Source organism: Acartia tonsa, chromosome 7 (assembly GCF_053477335.1).
Source record: "Acartia tonsa isolate MP-2025a chromosome 7, ASM5347733v1, whole genome shotgun sequence".
In the NCBI taxonomy this organism is placed as follows: domain Eukaryota; kingdom Metazoa; phylum Arthropoda; class Copepoda; order Calanoida; family Acartiidae; genus Acartia; species Acartia tonsa.
Window position 1 is genome coordinate 11,876,844 of NC_137266.1, and position 14,332 is coordinate 11,891,175.

Genomic DNA, 14,332 nt, shown 5'->3' on the forward strand with positions numbered 1-14,332 from the left:
GAATATAACCCCCCCCCCCCCAAAAAAAAATACAAAGAATAATCCCTTTATTTATTTAAATTTTCCTTTATAAAAATTTTCCATAATATATATATGACGACACCTTTATTATACATAGAATATATGAAAAGAAAGGGTTGAACTTGATTTTGAATATAACCCCCCCCCCCCCCAAAAAAAATACAAAGAATAATCCCTTTATTTATTTAAATTTTCCTTTATAAAAATTTTCCATAATATATATATGACGACACCTTTATTATAACCCCCCTTTATTTATTTAAATTTTCCTTTATAAAAATTTTCCACTAATGCTGGGTGACGGGAGAGAGTTTTTTTTTAACTTTTAAGAAAGGTTTATATATATGACACCTTTATAAATTATAACCTTATATTATAATGGCCGATAAATTGATGTACACTCCCAATGATGATGCACAAAATTACCCCTTTTGTAAATAACAATTCATAGTTGAAACGTTTTTACACTCAACTTAATGAAGCAACCAAGTCCCAAAATTCCCCAAAATTGTTGAGCAAACCAAAAAGAAAACGTTGGTATAAAACTTTGTTTTTAAAAGATATGAAATGATACAGATATTCATCATATCATTATCATCAATCTATTCTATAATTGGCCAAAAAGCCTTCATAAAGTGACCTCAAAGCTGACAATGTCAATGGTAATCCTTGAATGTTATGTAACTTCCAATATGTAACTATGAAGCAATTTTGTTTGTCTACATTACCGAATACTTTTTTAATTCTATTCATCTCAAATGTAACTTTTCTTAAAAATAGGTTTCTAAAACTTGAAATATAATTTTTAACTTTTCTTACCAATGAATGATGAAACTTAAGTATAAATTGAAAAACAATTTGAAATATCCAGCCTCTAACGGCTAATTTATTTACTAAAATTTCATCGTATTAAATCCAAATTAAATCTTGTTGGTTCCCCCCCCCCCCTCCTCCTAACCATTACGTTATGATGGGTGGAGAAAAAAAGATTACATATAATTATATTCAAATAAGAAGTGTTGAAAAAGGGGGGTGGGGCAGGTTTCAAATAATCTTTAATCTTTTAATCTTTAATCTTTTACGGAGGGTAAATTAAGTGTTAAATTACCCCTTCTGCAGATTAAGCATCAAATCCTCCCCCCTCCTCAAGGGGAAATTAGGAGAATTCTTAGTCTTACATGTCATATAAATATTTTCCAACACAGATTATAGTTATACCCCCCCCCCCCACACTTTCTTTTATGTGTGTTTATTTTATCCCTTACTATTCCAAAAAATAAAATTATGGGTGGAGTTACTGTTAAGTTGTTAACCCTTTTCTTCCCCCAATCATCCAATGTAAGCGGTAACCTGGCCATTCTCACCACCTTAGGCTTAAAGTCATAAAGTCATAATTAATATTAATCTTTTTTTTTAGTTTTAGTTCAGTTACAACATCGTTAGAGAATGGCTGAGCCTGACTCTAATAAAGTTATAGGTGACGATGATGACAGTGAGGTTGTCCAAGCTATGCCTGACTCTTCAGTTACGCGTACTCGTAGTTTGCGTGAACGTAAGACGATCCCCGATGCAAGCATACCCGATGTTTTGGATGAGGTTGACCTTGATATGTTGGAGGAAAAGGAGGGTTTGGGGTCCCCCCCCAAAAAAATAACCCCCAGTGATAACATTAGGTAATAATAATATTTTCATTTTATATTTAATAATGTTATAAAAAAACTAAAAGGGGTAGTTTCACGAAGTTTATTTATTAAGCTCAAATGCATTTCGTGAAACTACCCCTTATAAAATTAGTGGGTTTCGTCGTATTTTTACTTTTTATTTACTATTAAGCTCAAATGCATACCCCTAATAAAATTATAATAAATGGGATTATGAAAAGTAGTAACTTTTTATCTTAGGGTAGGTAAATGTTATTTATTTATTTAATTTTCAGTTGCACTCCAGGGTCGGTAATGTTGGAGGAGAAGGAGGGGTTGGGGACCCCCACAAAAAAAATAACCCCCAGTGATAACATTAGGTAATAATAATATTTTCATTTCATATTTAATAATGTTATAAAAAAACTAAAAGGGGTAGTTTCACGAAGTGCATCTACCCATGCTAAAAAAAGTATAGAAATGGGATTTTTACAGTAACTTTTTATTTATTAAGCTCAAATGCATTTCGTGAAACTACCCCTTATAAAATTAGTGGGTTTCGTCGTATTTTTACTTTTTATTTACTATTAAGCTCAAATGCATACCCCTAATAAAATTATAATAAATGGGATTATGAAAAGTATTGTATTTTTACAGTAACTTTTTATCTTAGGGTAGGTAAATGTTAAAAAAATATCCTTACTTACTTTTGGTCAGGTTAGGTTGGGTCCTCCATCCATCCTCCGGGGCGCATTCCTTCCATGTTCAGCAACTCTCGGTGCTCTACACACCAAGAGAGGCCATTTTTTTTTAGAATATAATCCCAAATTTGGTAAATTTGGTGGGTTCTAAAAAGAACCAGAGAAATTGAAAATTTATTTATTTATTTAATTTCAGTTGCACTCCAGTCACTTCAAAAATAGCTGAGCCACAACGGAAGCGAATAATACCAAAGTTGTGTTCACCTCCAAGGGTCAAGAAAAGAAGAACAGAGTCTTCTCCACAATCGAGGTAAAAAAAACAAGTAGCCAAATAATTTTTTTTTATTTTGTCCAGAGGGCAAGGGAAAAATAATATTAATTAATAATTAAAATAATAGGCTATTTTTTTAAGGTCAAAACCTGACAGCCCAGAACCTGAAAATCCAACTTCACCCCCCAAACCTTCTCCCCAATCGAGGTAAAAAAAACAAGTAGCCAAATAATTTTTATATTTTGTCCAGAGGGCAAGGGAAAAATAATATTAATTAATAATTAAAATAATAGGCTATTTTTTTAAGGTCAAAACCTGACAGCCCAGAACCTGAAAATCCAACTTCACCCCCCAAACCTTCTCCCCAATCGAGGTAAAAAAAACAAGTAGCCAAATAATTTTTATATTTTGTCCAGAGGGCAAGGGAAAAATAATATTAATTAATTATTTTAAGGTCAAAACCAGCAAGCCCACAACCAGCTTCACAAACAACACCAGATACATCACCAATGCGCCCACTCAACGTAACGCCGCCGCCGTCTCCATCACCTACAAGTACAACAGCCACACCTAAAGCCGCAGCTGGAGACACACCTTCTTCAGCACAGTCATCCCCAGCTGGAGAAAAGCCAAAAGGGAGAGGTGGCCGTACAAGTACAACAGCCACACCTAAAGCCGCAGCCAAACCTAAAGCCGCAGCCACACCTACAACACCAGCTGGAGACACACCTTCTTCAGCACAGTCATCCCCAGCTGGAGAAAAGCCAAAAGGGAGAGGTGGCCGACAAAAAGGATCCAAGAATAAACCCAAGATGAACAGTGACAGTACGGAACATATGTTCATCAGAGGTAAGCTTAAATTAGTATAATTAATATCAATAACATAGGTAGTAACATTAAAAATTTAATTGACAGGATGTCTATTTGTCTGTACTTAAATAAAATACATTATATTATATTTATAATTAATAACCATACAATCTCAACCGTAAATACATAAATTTCTAGAATACTAGTTTGTTTTACTTTACCTATAATATATTAAATTAACTGTTCTATTGATTACCTAGACTGCGTGGGTACAGTACAAGGGGACACACACTCGCTCTATGACCGCCTTGATGGGAAGAGGATAACATATAGTAATGGTGATAAGGTACAAACATAAATACTAAAAATAATAATAAAATGTAGAGGGGGGGGGGCAAAAGTGACACTTTTTGAAAGCAAAACTAAAAGTCAAGAAAGGAACACAACTAAAAAAAGAGTTACAGGTGTGAGATTATTAAATAAAATGTTTAATAAAATTAAAATTACTTCAGGTTTATGTCTACTTGGTTAAAGTGCTTGAAGATCATGCTTACATGATCCCCAACTACCCTGGAAAGGGTCAGAATAAGACCCCGTGGGGGCGGGGGTGCAAATACTGTAACTTCCATACCTGGGATGGCACATACCACGTGAAAGAATACCCCAAAGAGGGAAAACCATTAGAGAGATTTATACTGCAAGAAACTAACCTTCTTAGGTAATAATATTAAGTTGACATAAAATAACATGATGTATTAACGCAACGTGCCGGAGCCGTATAATTTTGATGCGGCTCCGGCTCCGGGGAGCCGTATTTGGAAATACGGCTCCCGGCTCCGGCTCCAGCTCCGGCTCCTACCTTAAAATTAATATATCAATTTTTTTCCATTATTGAATTTGATAAAATAAGATAAATAATATAAAATATTTTGCTTTTATTTGATTAAAGCTATATAAAAGTAGAAGGATGTGTGTCTATTTGTTAAGTAACAATAGTTTTTCAGTTTATTATATGGAAATAGACCGTTGCCAAATTATAATATTACTTTAAAAAATCATTTTTACCTAGTCCGGAGCCGGAGCCGTTTTTAACAAAAAATACGGCTCCGGATCCGGCTCCACAAAAAATGTTGCTGCTCCCGGCTCCAGAACACTGGTATTAAGTATTCATAAACATTGATTAAAAATATATACTGACAGACAAGGTGAATTATAGAGTAGCTTTGCTAAAAAAAATAATATTAATTGCTTACCTGTTTAGGAGGTTTAGCCGTCACTGGATCATTGACCACAGAGATGTTTACCGAGAGTATAGGAAGGGAGTGAACCTGGCCAGCTTTCAGAGGAAGTTTCAACAGGCCCAGGCAGATGCTGAAGTTATCCATGAAGTCAAAATATACGTCACTGCCCTAGAAGCGCTGCGCCACATAACAGGAAAACTGGTTAATAATGAAAGTTTCCTTCGCTTTAAGGTAAATGTATGTTTAATATTTTTGATCATATTTGCTGTTATCTAATGTCTCATACCTATATTTTTTTAAACAAAATTAATTGAAAATGATTGCTAAAATCGAAATATATCTTCATGTCAGTTAGAATAGTGTATTTTTTAAAAATAGGTTGAAAAACATACTAACTTTAAAAAATTCGCTTTAAGGATACGGATGCCAATGCCTTTGACCATATCGTCGCCAAGCAGGTCGGTTTACTTGAGAAAGGCAAGAAGCAGGATGCACCCACCAGCAAACAGCTTCATAACTGGCTGCAGGGGCAGCACAAGTATTACATGGAATCCTTCAAGAAGATTTTAGAAAATAAAGGTATTAATAACTATTAACTATTAAGTATTATAATTTATAAACTAAAACATTACTAAATAATTTCAAAATCTGAAAGAAATAACAAATAATTAATTTAAATTATCTTCACTTCCGCGGGTGTGTACATTGCCGAAATCGAAGGAAAGGTGCACACCTGCGGAAAAAATGTTAATATTTAATTATTTTAAATAATCAATATTATCTTTGTTTCCGCAGGTGTGCACCTTTCCTTCGACTTCGGCAATGTTCACCACACCGACTTCATTGCAGGTAACCTAAATAAAATAAATAAACTATTATTATTTATTAATGCAATTACAACTGCAGCAGCTACATAACCTGAATTAAATAAAGTAAAGTAAACTATTATGAATGAATAATATAAAAGAATTACTAATTTTTCAGTAACTGCAAACTATACCGATGCAGACGGTCCCAAAGAATTGTTGCTCGCCTGTGAACAGGTATAAGTTTAAAATTAATTCTTAGAAATTTAGAATGACCACAAATACCTAAATGATAATTTGATTAATTACTTATGTTTAGATGCCTAAACCCGATGCTTCCGGCCGCAGCATCTACGAATATTTCGAAGAACTGTTGAAAAGGTTTGGGCTTGAGCATTATCAACTTCTCAGCTCCACATCCGACTCGGCTGCCAACTGTGTAAAGGTAATGAAAAATTATAAATTATAATTATAAAATCATAACTATTTAATAGTTTTTTCTCGCATCGTATTTTAAATGGCTTTCCGCGGATGTAAAATGTACAATTGTAAGATAAAACCAGTTTTTTTAGATGAATATTTGAATGAATACGAGAATTAATATTATAAAACAATACCATTAGAAAGTAAATCATTAATTTATTTTTCATTCTTTAGTCCGTCAAGATACTCAATGAAGAGCACGGGAAAACCCCCACAGAGTATACAAGTTTCATGAACCATGAGGGAGTCAGTGATGATGATAGTGATAAGGAAGACACACCTGAGGCTGATAGTGAAGATGAAATCCCGTTGGATTTGTTTATAGAAGATTTAGATGAGGTTGAGGATGGTGTTGTAGAAGCCGAAGGTGAGGGTCAGGATGGAGATGAAGAAACCCTGGCAGGAACAAGACAAGGCGATGGCGGCGATGGCGGCATATCAAGTGCGATTTTCTACAGGTCCATCGCCATCAAAGATCCACAACAAAGAGAGGGTAAGTAAAGTTAAATTAAATTCATTCCCAAAAAATTCAATGAATTACATTTAATGATTTACAGGGGTAGTTTCACGAAATGCATTTAACTAAATTATATTAATTTATTAAATTATTTCTTTTCAGCAATCACAAATTTCGGGAAACTAATAGAAGAGAACATCCAAAGAACAATGAAATGTGATGAGCAGAAATGTGGACTTATAGTGGGAGGTGTTTGCCTCAACCACCAAGTGGAGTTGGCGTTGAAGCAGGCTGCCAAAGTTGTAAGTAAATTAATTAAATGATTAATAGAACCAACTAAATAACTTATACAGTAACTTAAAAAGTTAAATAATAAATTATACAAAAACGTGAAAATTAACAAATATTATATTTTTTTAGAAAGGGAAGGGGTACAACAGAACCATAATTAACCTGGCAAAGCTGGTCAGTAAAATTATGAATAACAAGAAGCTGCGTCGCATTTTGGTAGAGAGTGGACAACGTATGCTTACCAGATACGTGGAGACGAGATGGAGCTCCAGAATGAACATGATAAAGCGGTTCTTAGAGTTGTTTGACAACAAACCACTACTTCAGAAGGTGAAAAAATCCGTGCAGGATCAGAAAGGTAAACCCAAAAAAGTTAATTATAATTTAAACAACAATTTAAAACTAACAAAATTACCAATTTAAATTTCTCTCTGTCCCTTAATTAAACAAAAGAGAAAGGTAACAAATAGAAGTTTATTAAAATTTAAACTAAATAAATTATTTCTTCTCTCGTTCCCTTAATTAAAAATTAGAACTGTATATATCAATAGAATTAATTTTTAATTTTTAATTTTTATTTTAGTCAACAAGAAGTTTGACAATCTGTGGCCAACACCTGACCAGGTTCTTGCCCTCAGAGAAGTCCTGGAAGTGTTGGAGTGTGTGGATACCATGCTGACAATTCCTGCACAAGCCCATGAGGCCACAATCGTCCAGATGTTCACCATGCTGGATACGGTGTTCTTTACCCTACGGACAAGTATGCCTGGCAACTTATTCGCTAGACGTGTATTCAAGTTCCTTCACCTGAGAGTTAACAAGATTGTCCGTACTAATGCAGGATGGCAAGTCTGTCTCTACCTACACCCCCTGTCACGCAGTCATTTGGAAATGATTGCGAGTGGCACACAAAGCTTTACGGTGACACAGGATGAAGCAAAAACAATTTTACAACAAGCACCCAAAAATTGTAGGTTGTTGGGTGAACGGCTACACCGAATCTCACTGAGAGCCAACCTAAGTCCTGAAGAAAAGGCAGATGAAGAGGCCGACCTGCGTAGAGCTAATGCGGATGCCGACAATGTGGATTCCGAAGCTGACGAGTACGAATCTCCAGAAACTGCACCTCCCACAGGTAAAGATATACAATATTAATTAAAATAGATAATAATAATAACATTAGTTAAATAATTCAATTATCATTTTTATTAATTATATTTATGTATTACAGGCATGATGACACCCATCCAAAAGATGTTTTGGAACAAACAACAAGAGTTCAAAGAAATTCAGGCTCAAGCAGCAGCCAAGAAGAAAAAGAAAGAACAACGTGACAAACAGAAGGATCCCCTGGACGTCATGAAGAAACACCTGAAAGCTGGGCTGAAGGATTGGAGTAACATAGAAGAATCCAAGTTGCATGCCTTGACATACGGTTACCAACGTGAAGTCGCTAAGATAAAGGAGGAAATTGCGAAAGTCAAAAAATCTAAGTCCAAGGATTTCGATGTTGAAGAACGCCAGAAACTGTACAAACAAGGAGCAATGACCGCAACCCACAGGATGCTTACTGCCAGGTATGAACATGTTGCAGAGAAGATATGTTATCCACCTGGACTTGTCAGTTTGATGACCAACTTCAACAACTTACCTGTTTCTAATGCGAGGTGTGAGAGAATTTTCTCACACCTCAAATTAGTTTACTCATCGAGGCGGTATAACCTAGAGAAAGAAACCATCCACGCCATCATGTTCTTGAAGATGAACAAGCTAGTCCCCAAGAAGTCCCAAGCATTTTGGGATAGGCAGGTAAAAGTTACCAAGAAGACAGCAACCAAGGAACTGGAAAAGTGAAATAATTTTTGTAAATATGTTTATCATATTAATTATGTTGGAAAGAAATAAAGTAGAAGTAAAGTAAAACAAATAATTTAATGAAATAATTTTGTGTTTTTTAAATATCTGTATCATTACCATTATAAAATAAATGTTGTAATAAAACCCAAAAAACTGTTTATTGATATATTTTTTTTTTTGCAGTATTGTTATTTAATTTAACAAGGATGAATAATCAATAAGTAGCGAAGCCAAAAACATTACTCAAATCATACTTGTCTTGTGTCTTTATGCGTGGATGGTCTCTTGCTCGAGGTTCTAGAGTAAATAAGTTGGACATCAAATGAAAGTAAATACTAAATATCCAAAAATAAATTTGAATTTCAATTAAAGGGTGATGGAAAAAAATAAAAATGCGTACTTGCCGCTTCGCTTATATTATTGTACATTCAAACATCAGTAAACCAAAAATCAGACCAATCGGATAATTAGGTCACATAAAAATTTGTTGTTAAAATGTAAAAAAAATACGGACATTAATGTCAGAACTGAATTATCAGAATGCGAATATATAAGAGTCTAAGCAAAATTGTAAGTAAATTTGTTTAAAAACAGCTTGATAATCAGGTTTAATATGAGCGTACATTTAAAACCGAGTTTCAACGCAAAAAAAACGCGGAGCCGAATCTAGAAATACGGCTGCGGATGTGTGTATATTTGGTAACATATGGTTTTTAAGTTTAATTTAAGGAAATAGACCGTTAAATCATATTATTACTGTAAAAACTCACTTTAACCTAATGTGGAGCCGAGCCGTTCTGAACGACGTAAAAAAATGCACGGAAATTCTTTTCGAACACAGGGATTCAATATTTTTAGGTAAGACTTATCGATAAAACACACCCGATACTTTGTAATTTTGGAACGATATAAAAAAATAAAAAATAAACATAATTAAAAACAAAGTATGGAGCTTGCCGAATTATTCACAGTATAAAATCTGTGCGTTTAAAATTGAAATTACCAAAAGGCAAAATAAGAATAATTAAGTTATAACGAACAGACTTATCACTTTATATTTACAAATTATTACAAAATCCTTACCTTAATATACAGTAAATGATTATGTGTACTGCCTTCCGAAATAGAAAACATAGCCTATTATTTTGACGTGTATGTACTCTTATGACATTCACTCAAAACAATAGACTACAATAATTTTTTTCGGACGACAGTACAGAATTAGATCTTCTTGTGTTGACACTTGACTAAGACTTTGTTTCTTTCTTCTTTTTTTTTATAACTATGCAAATAATATTTATCACTTTATTTTATTGTATTAATATAATTCCATTTGAAGTTTTCACATTGAATATTAAATTTTTTATTATTTTTCACTTTTCTTTGTATCTAACTAACGCGTAGTATGACGTGTCAATACACTCTGAAATTCAAATAAGGACTGAAGAACTGTGTGTGTGTGCACGAGGTGCACGAGGTAGAAATGTACATGGGTAATTAGAAACTTCAATATAATTTATTTCGTTATATTTACATTTTTTAAAATAAGATTTTTTAATATGTTTTGACCACGGTAAATAATAAAAATTTGTTGGAGGAATTTTTGTGTATATATTTATCCCTGATATAACAGCATACACCGGAAACGGATGATATCAAATAACAGGGAATCTATAAATATATTGTTACAAATACAATTACAAACTATTATAAGTTAACTTTAATATATTTCATTATCGTTATATACTTTTTTTACGTAATGCAAAATTATCCTTTTTTAATATTAGGAAGAATTTTTATTTTACCCTGTAAAAAAAGCAATGAAAAAAGTAAGACGTCTAAAATGTCGTATTCTTAACAGGTAGACTTTTTGGAGTAAGGAAATTATGTCATCACATTAATTTCATAGAAAGAACCTAAAAGTCTAATATATCTAGTAAATTTTATTTCGGAATTGTTTAACGAACATACTTAATTTAAGATTGCGTGATTTATTTCGAAATAGAAATATAAAACGTAAAAATTTATTATTTTTCAAAATCTTCTATTTATTTACCAAGTACTTCGTATATAAATATTAAGAAATTTGAATATTTAGAAAAATAGAAATAGGGATGTATTTTTGAACGAAGTGAGAGGGGAATTAATATCCTATTTTTGAAATAGAATTCTTGCACACGTATATAAATATTCCCCAATTTCAATATTTTCATATGTCTAAATTCCCTTCCAAATTTACTCGAAATACGATACGTTTAGGGTTTAGAATAGTTAATATTTAAAATATCTAGTAGACACATCATTGGTAGCAACTCTATAATCATTACCAGAATGTCCGTACGTCCATTTTAAACATGTTGATTTTTCTACTTTTTTAACAACAAATTTTCAAGTGTTTTAATTATCCGTTTGATCTGGTATATTGATATGGTTTTGGTATATTGATTCCTGGGACAACAAAGAACAATATTTTAAGCGAAGTAACTCTATAATCAAGTCCAAAAATGTAAGTATGTCCATAAACATTATCCTGTTTTTAAACAGTTTTTCAACAAATTTACCTACAATTTTGATTCTACATTTATGTTCTGATTTTTCAGTTCAGATACTATACAAGTGTTAATGTCCGTTTGTCCTACCGTTTCAGTGCTTCGCTTTTATGGATGTTGTCATCCTTGTTTTATATTTTTTTGACAAATTTCCAACAAACGATTCTATAAAAGAGGGATACGAAGCCTCTACTCCTAGTAGAAAGTAAAAAGCTTTAAGTGTCCCTCCCCCAAAGAAAATAGCAAAAACCATCACAGGACTATTAGGTATATTCCATGAAGAGTAGAGCACAATAGGTTCAGTGGTTACTGAGATATTAAGCTTCTGATATACAGACGGACAAGCAGACGGACAGACATCATTCTACTTTGCATTATAGATAATATACTATTTTTGTAATACTTTTTGTACAAATACAAATAAATATACAAATACTTTTATACTTATATTTGAATCTTATTCTTTAAAAACTGAAGATACCAAAAAATAAGACTTCTTAATCCTACACTGTGCACCATATGATATCTCGGAAAATTTACCCAAGTATATAAAGAATTTGAAAAAAATTATCGTAAAATCTATTAAAGGGGTAGTAGCATGAAATGCATTTAAACTTGAATTTAGTCAACTGCATATCTCTTTCTGTTCAATAGTTTAAACTATATCTATAGGACATATATTTCAAATCCATAAATTTAAACTGTAAGTTCTAATAACATATATGCATAATTTACCTACATATTTTTGTTCTATGAAAATTGAAGATATTATTGAATTTATTTAAATAATACACCTATTGTTTTTGCAAAAATTTTCGTACAAAATATACAAATTACTTTTCTGCTAATATTTGATTCTTATTATTTAAAAAAAAACGTAAAACGTACAAAAATACAAATTTCAAAATACGTTACGTACACATATCAAAATAACGTCCAGAACGTACACAGATTCGATGCGTAACGTACAAAACGTACAAAACGTACACTCTGGCCAGTCTGTACTTGTTAATATCACTCTTGTTATCTTTTTCTGTACCCAAAGTTTTTAAAAAATGACATTGTTATTTTATTAATTGTTCGTTGGCTTACAAACTTACTTTTATCATATCTTTGGTTGGTTTAAATAAGACGTTTCCAAATTTTTCCATCAATAACTTTAATCTACTTAAGGTATAATTTTGTTTATTATCATTAAGGATGTACATAGATTTATCGTCCATTGTCCTAACTCTGAAAATCCCTGGTAAAATTCTTACCTTTTCTCCAGTGTTTGGGTCCACGTGATGGGGATTCTCCCAAGTCTGAAATTAAACTAAATTAAAGCAAAGAAATTGGAATATTAAAATGCTGACAAATGATGCACCCTAAGCATTATGAGTTCTGTATAATGGTTTATGGAAGTACAGAAAAATATAAATCTAAAGCTTAAATTCGGATAGCCTATAGACAGTATTCCCAAATAGATCTTATTTTGGTGTATATCTCAACAAAATCTTAGTCAATGACGTACATGATTAGGTATATGGTTAAACGCCACCAGACAACCAACCCTTTGATTGCTAGACAATTGTCTGAAGGCTCTATTTTTGCATGGAAATAATTTATGCCTGTTTTGTGCAAAGCAATACTCTCCCTTCCTTAATTATTTAGGTTGCCAAAGAAACCATTTTTAATGACACGGTTTGGGGCAGATATACGAACCTTCCCGACAACGAGCGTGTCTATACAGGTTAGGTTCCCTCAAAATTTCTACTGTTACCTGACAAAAAGAGAGAGAAGGCGGACAATGTCCCCAAAGTGTTATAATAACGTTGGCTTAACAATTTTGGGAACTTTGATTGGTGAATTTTGATTAGTTGGTTAATTAAGTTGAGTGTTCAAACATTTCAACGACTAATATTAAAATACAGAAGGGATAATTATGTGCACCATCATTGGGGATATAAATAAATTTATCAGCCATTGTCTTATCCCTTCAGATCCCTGAGTTCTATGCTTTTACCTGGGGGAAAGCACCGTAGTTCCAGATATACCCATGGTGGGGGAAACTGTTCTTTACATATCTCAACTTTCCATTCTTTTGATCCTAAAAAGCATTACACATTATTAATCTGTATGACAACATCCATAAAAGCAATTACATTATTAACACTTGTATGTAAATTTGTTGCAATACAGGATACTATTAAAGGATATACTTACATTTTTAGTACTTGTTTATATAGATGATTCGCTTACAGTGTTGTACCTTGTTGTCCTATGAATCAGTAATCCATAAGTCACATGAATAGGATTATAATAATCTTGTTTTAAATGGCTATATGGATTTCTAGAAACGATTATAGAGTAGCTACGCTTTCTAAACCGTACCTTAAAGTTACAGGAATCAGCATGCAAAGTTTGAAATATATATGCCCAAATTACATAGCGATAAGAGCTTTCTGTTAAAGGACAGACTGGCCCTAATTACAGAAAAGATTCCCTTTTTTGAAGACCAAAAACAGTGCTATATGTAACCACTAGCGATTTCACCCCTGAAGACCTCTAGGGGCACTTTCCATAAATCATATCGGTTCGGTGGTCAGCGAGATCCTTCAGTACAGAGAGACAGACATACAGATTGAGATCCTGTTACTTTATTGTAAGGATAAGTAAAAGGAACAGACATACGTAACATATTCTTATGTTCATTTTGAACTTTTTTGTTTTTATTCTAAGAAAAGAAAAAGTTTGACATTAATTGTTTTTCACAATTTTTTGACAGGGAAAGAGAGGATACAGCACTTTATATTAAGTTTTCAAAAAATAAAATAATTTTATTAACTTTTCTTTAAAATATTTTGATATCTCGAAGGGGGAATTATGTTTATTCTAATTGGTCGGATAATAAAGGGTTAATGCAACCATCTCGTAATCAATGTATAAATGGCACTTAGAATTCGAATTTCGATCTGAAATTCTGCAGGAGTAATCCTTGGTAGGTCTATTTTCCCTAAATCGAACAAAAAGTTGAAAAAGTAACGGTTAACGGCTCAGCCGTTTAGCCGTTTTTTGGCTATTTTTTGGGCAAATCTGTCATAAATTAAGTAGGAATCAACTTTTTAAAACATATTTTTGCTTTAAATCATGTGAAATGATACAAAAAAAACATTTTTAGATTTCTAGTACAAGCAACTACCGGCTAGAACCGTTTGAAAACGTT

General features: G+C 32.7%; 4 protein-coding genes across 5 annotated transcripts in view; 3 read left to right on the forward strand and 1 right to left on the reverse strand.

Moving 5' to 3' along the window:
- LOC145324831 (uncharacterized) overlaps positions 1 to 14,332 on the reverse strand; it is an 84,614-nt gene that overhangs the window by 35,267 nt on the left and 35,015 nt on the right. For both annotated transcript variants that reach the window (XR_013881333.1, XM_080167507.1), the window contains exons 8-9: positions 13,133 to 13,216; positions 12,387 to 12,431 (exon numbers count right to left, since the gene is read on the reverse strand). Coding sequence is in view for 1 of the 2 variants with exons in the window: in XM_080167507.1 (XP_080023633.1) it covers positions 12,387 to 12,431; positions 13,133 to 13,216 (129 nt within the window). In the remaining variant the exon portion in view is untranslated. The remainder of the gene's footprint in view (positions 1 to 12,386; positions 12,432 to 13,132; positions 13,217 to 14,332) is intronic.
- LOC145324826 (uncharacterized) lies at positions 179 to 3,132 on the forward strand. The gene is made up of 3 exons (XM_080167502.1): positions 179 to 1,694; positions 1,958 to 2,041; positions 2,559 to 3,132. The coding sequence occupies exons 1-3, from the start codon at positions 1,468 to 1,470 to the stop codon at positions 2,674 to 2,676; spliced, it is 429 nt and encodes a 142-aa protein (XP_080023628.1). The 5' UTR covers positions 179 to 1,467; the 3' UTR covers positions 2,677 to 3,132.
- On the forward strand, positions 2,842 to 5,748 carry LOC145324825 (uncharacterized). The gene is made up of 7 exons (XM_080167500.1): positions 2,842 to 3,482; positions 3,704 to 3,789; positions 3,956 to 4,161; positions 4,705 to 4,915; positions 5,101 to 5,263; positions 5,480 to 5,533; positions 5,669 to 5,748. The coding sequence occupies exons 1-7, from the start codon at positions 3,143 to 3,145 to the stop codon at positions 5,731 to 5,733; spliced, it is 1,125 nt and encodes a 374-aa protein (XP_080023626.1). The 5' UTR covers positions 2,842 to 3,142; the 3' UTR covers positions 5,734 to 5,748.
- Positions 5,810 to 8,815, forward strand: LOC145324007 (uncharacterized). The gene is made up of 6 exons (XM_080166643.1): positions 5,810 to 5,935; positions 6,148 to 6,466; positions 6,593 to 6,732; positions 6,851 to 7,079; positions 7,305 to 7,856; positions 7,953 to 8,815. The coding sequence occupies exons 1-6, from the start codon at positions 5,810 to 5,812 to the stop codon at positions 8,573 to 8,575; spliced, it is 1,989 nt and encodes a 662-aa protein (XP_080022769.1). The 3' UTR covers positions 8,576 to 8,815.

Bases quoted from the DNA above. Each gene is read 5' to 3' on its own strand.
- LOC145324826 (XM_080167502.1), top strand. From the start codon at position 1,468: ATGGCTGAGCCTGACTCTAATAAAGTTATAGGTGACGATGATGACAGT. The intron at 1,695-1,957 runs GTAATAATAATA...TTTAATTTTCAG, and splicing joins ACCCCCAGTGATAACATTAG to TTGCACTCCAGGGTCGGTAA. The intron at 2,042-2,558 runs GTAATAATAATA...ATTTAATTTCAG, and splicing joins ACCCCCAGTGATAACATTAG to TTGCACTCCAGTCACTTCAA.
- LOC145324825 (XM_080167500.1), top strand. From the start codon at position 3,143: ATGCGCCCACTCAACGTAACGCCGCCGCCGTCTCCATCACCTACAAGT. The intron at 3,483-3,703 runs GTAAGCTTAAAT...TTGATTACCTAG, and splicing joins GGAACATATGTTCATCAGAG to ACTGCGTGGGTACAGTACAA. The intron at 5,534-5,668 runs GTAACCTAAATA...CTAATTTTTCAG, and splicing joins CCACACCGACTTCATTGCAG to TAACTGCAAACTATACCGAT.
- LOC145324007 (XM_080166643.1), top strand. From the start codon at position 5,810: ATGCCTAAACCCGATGCTTCCGGCCGCAGCATCTACGAATATTTCGAA. The intron at 5,936-6,147 runs GTAATGAAAAAT...TTCATTCTTTAG, and splicing joins CGGCTGCCAACTGTGTAAAG to TCCGTCAAGATACTCAATGA. The intron at 7,857-7,952 runs GTAAAGATATAC...TATGTATTACAG, and splicing joins AGAAACTGCACCTCCCACAG to GCATGATGACACCCATCCAA.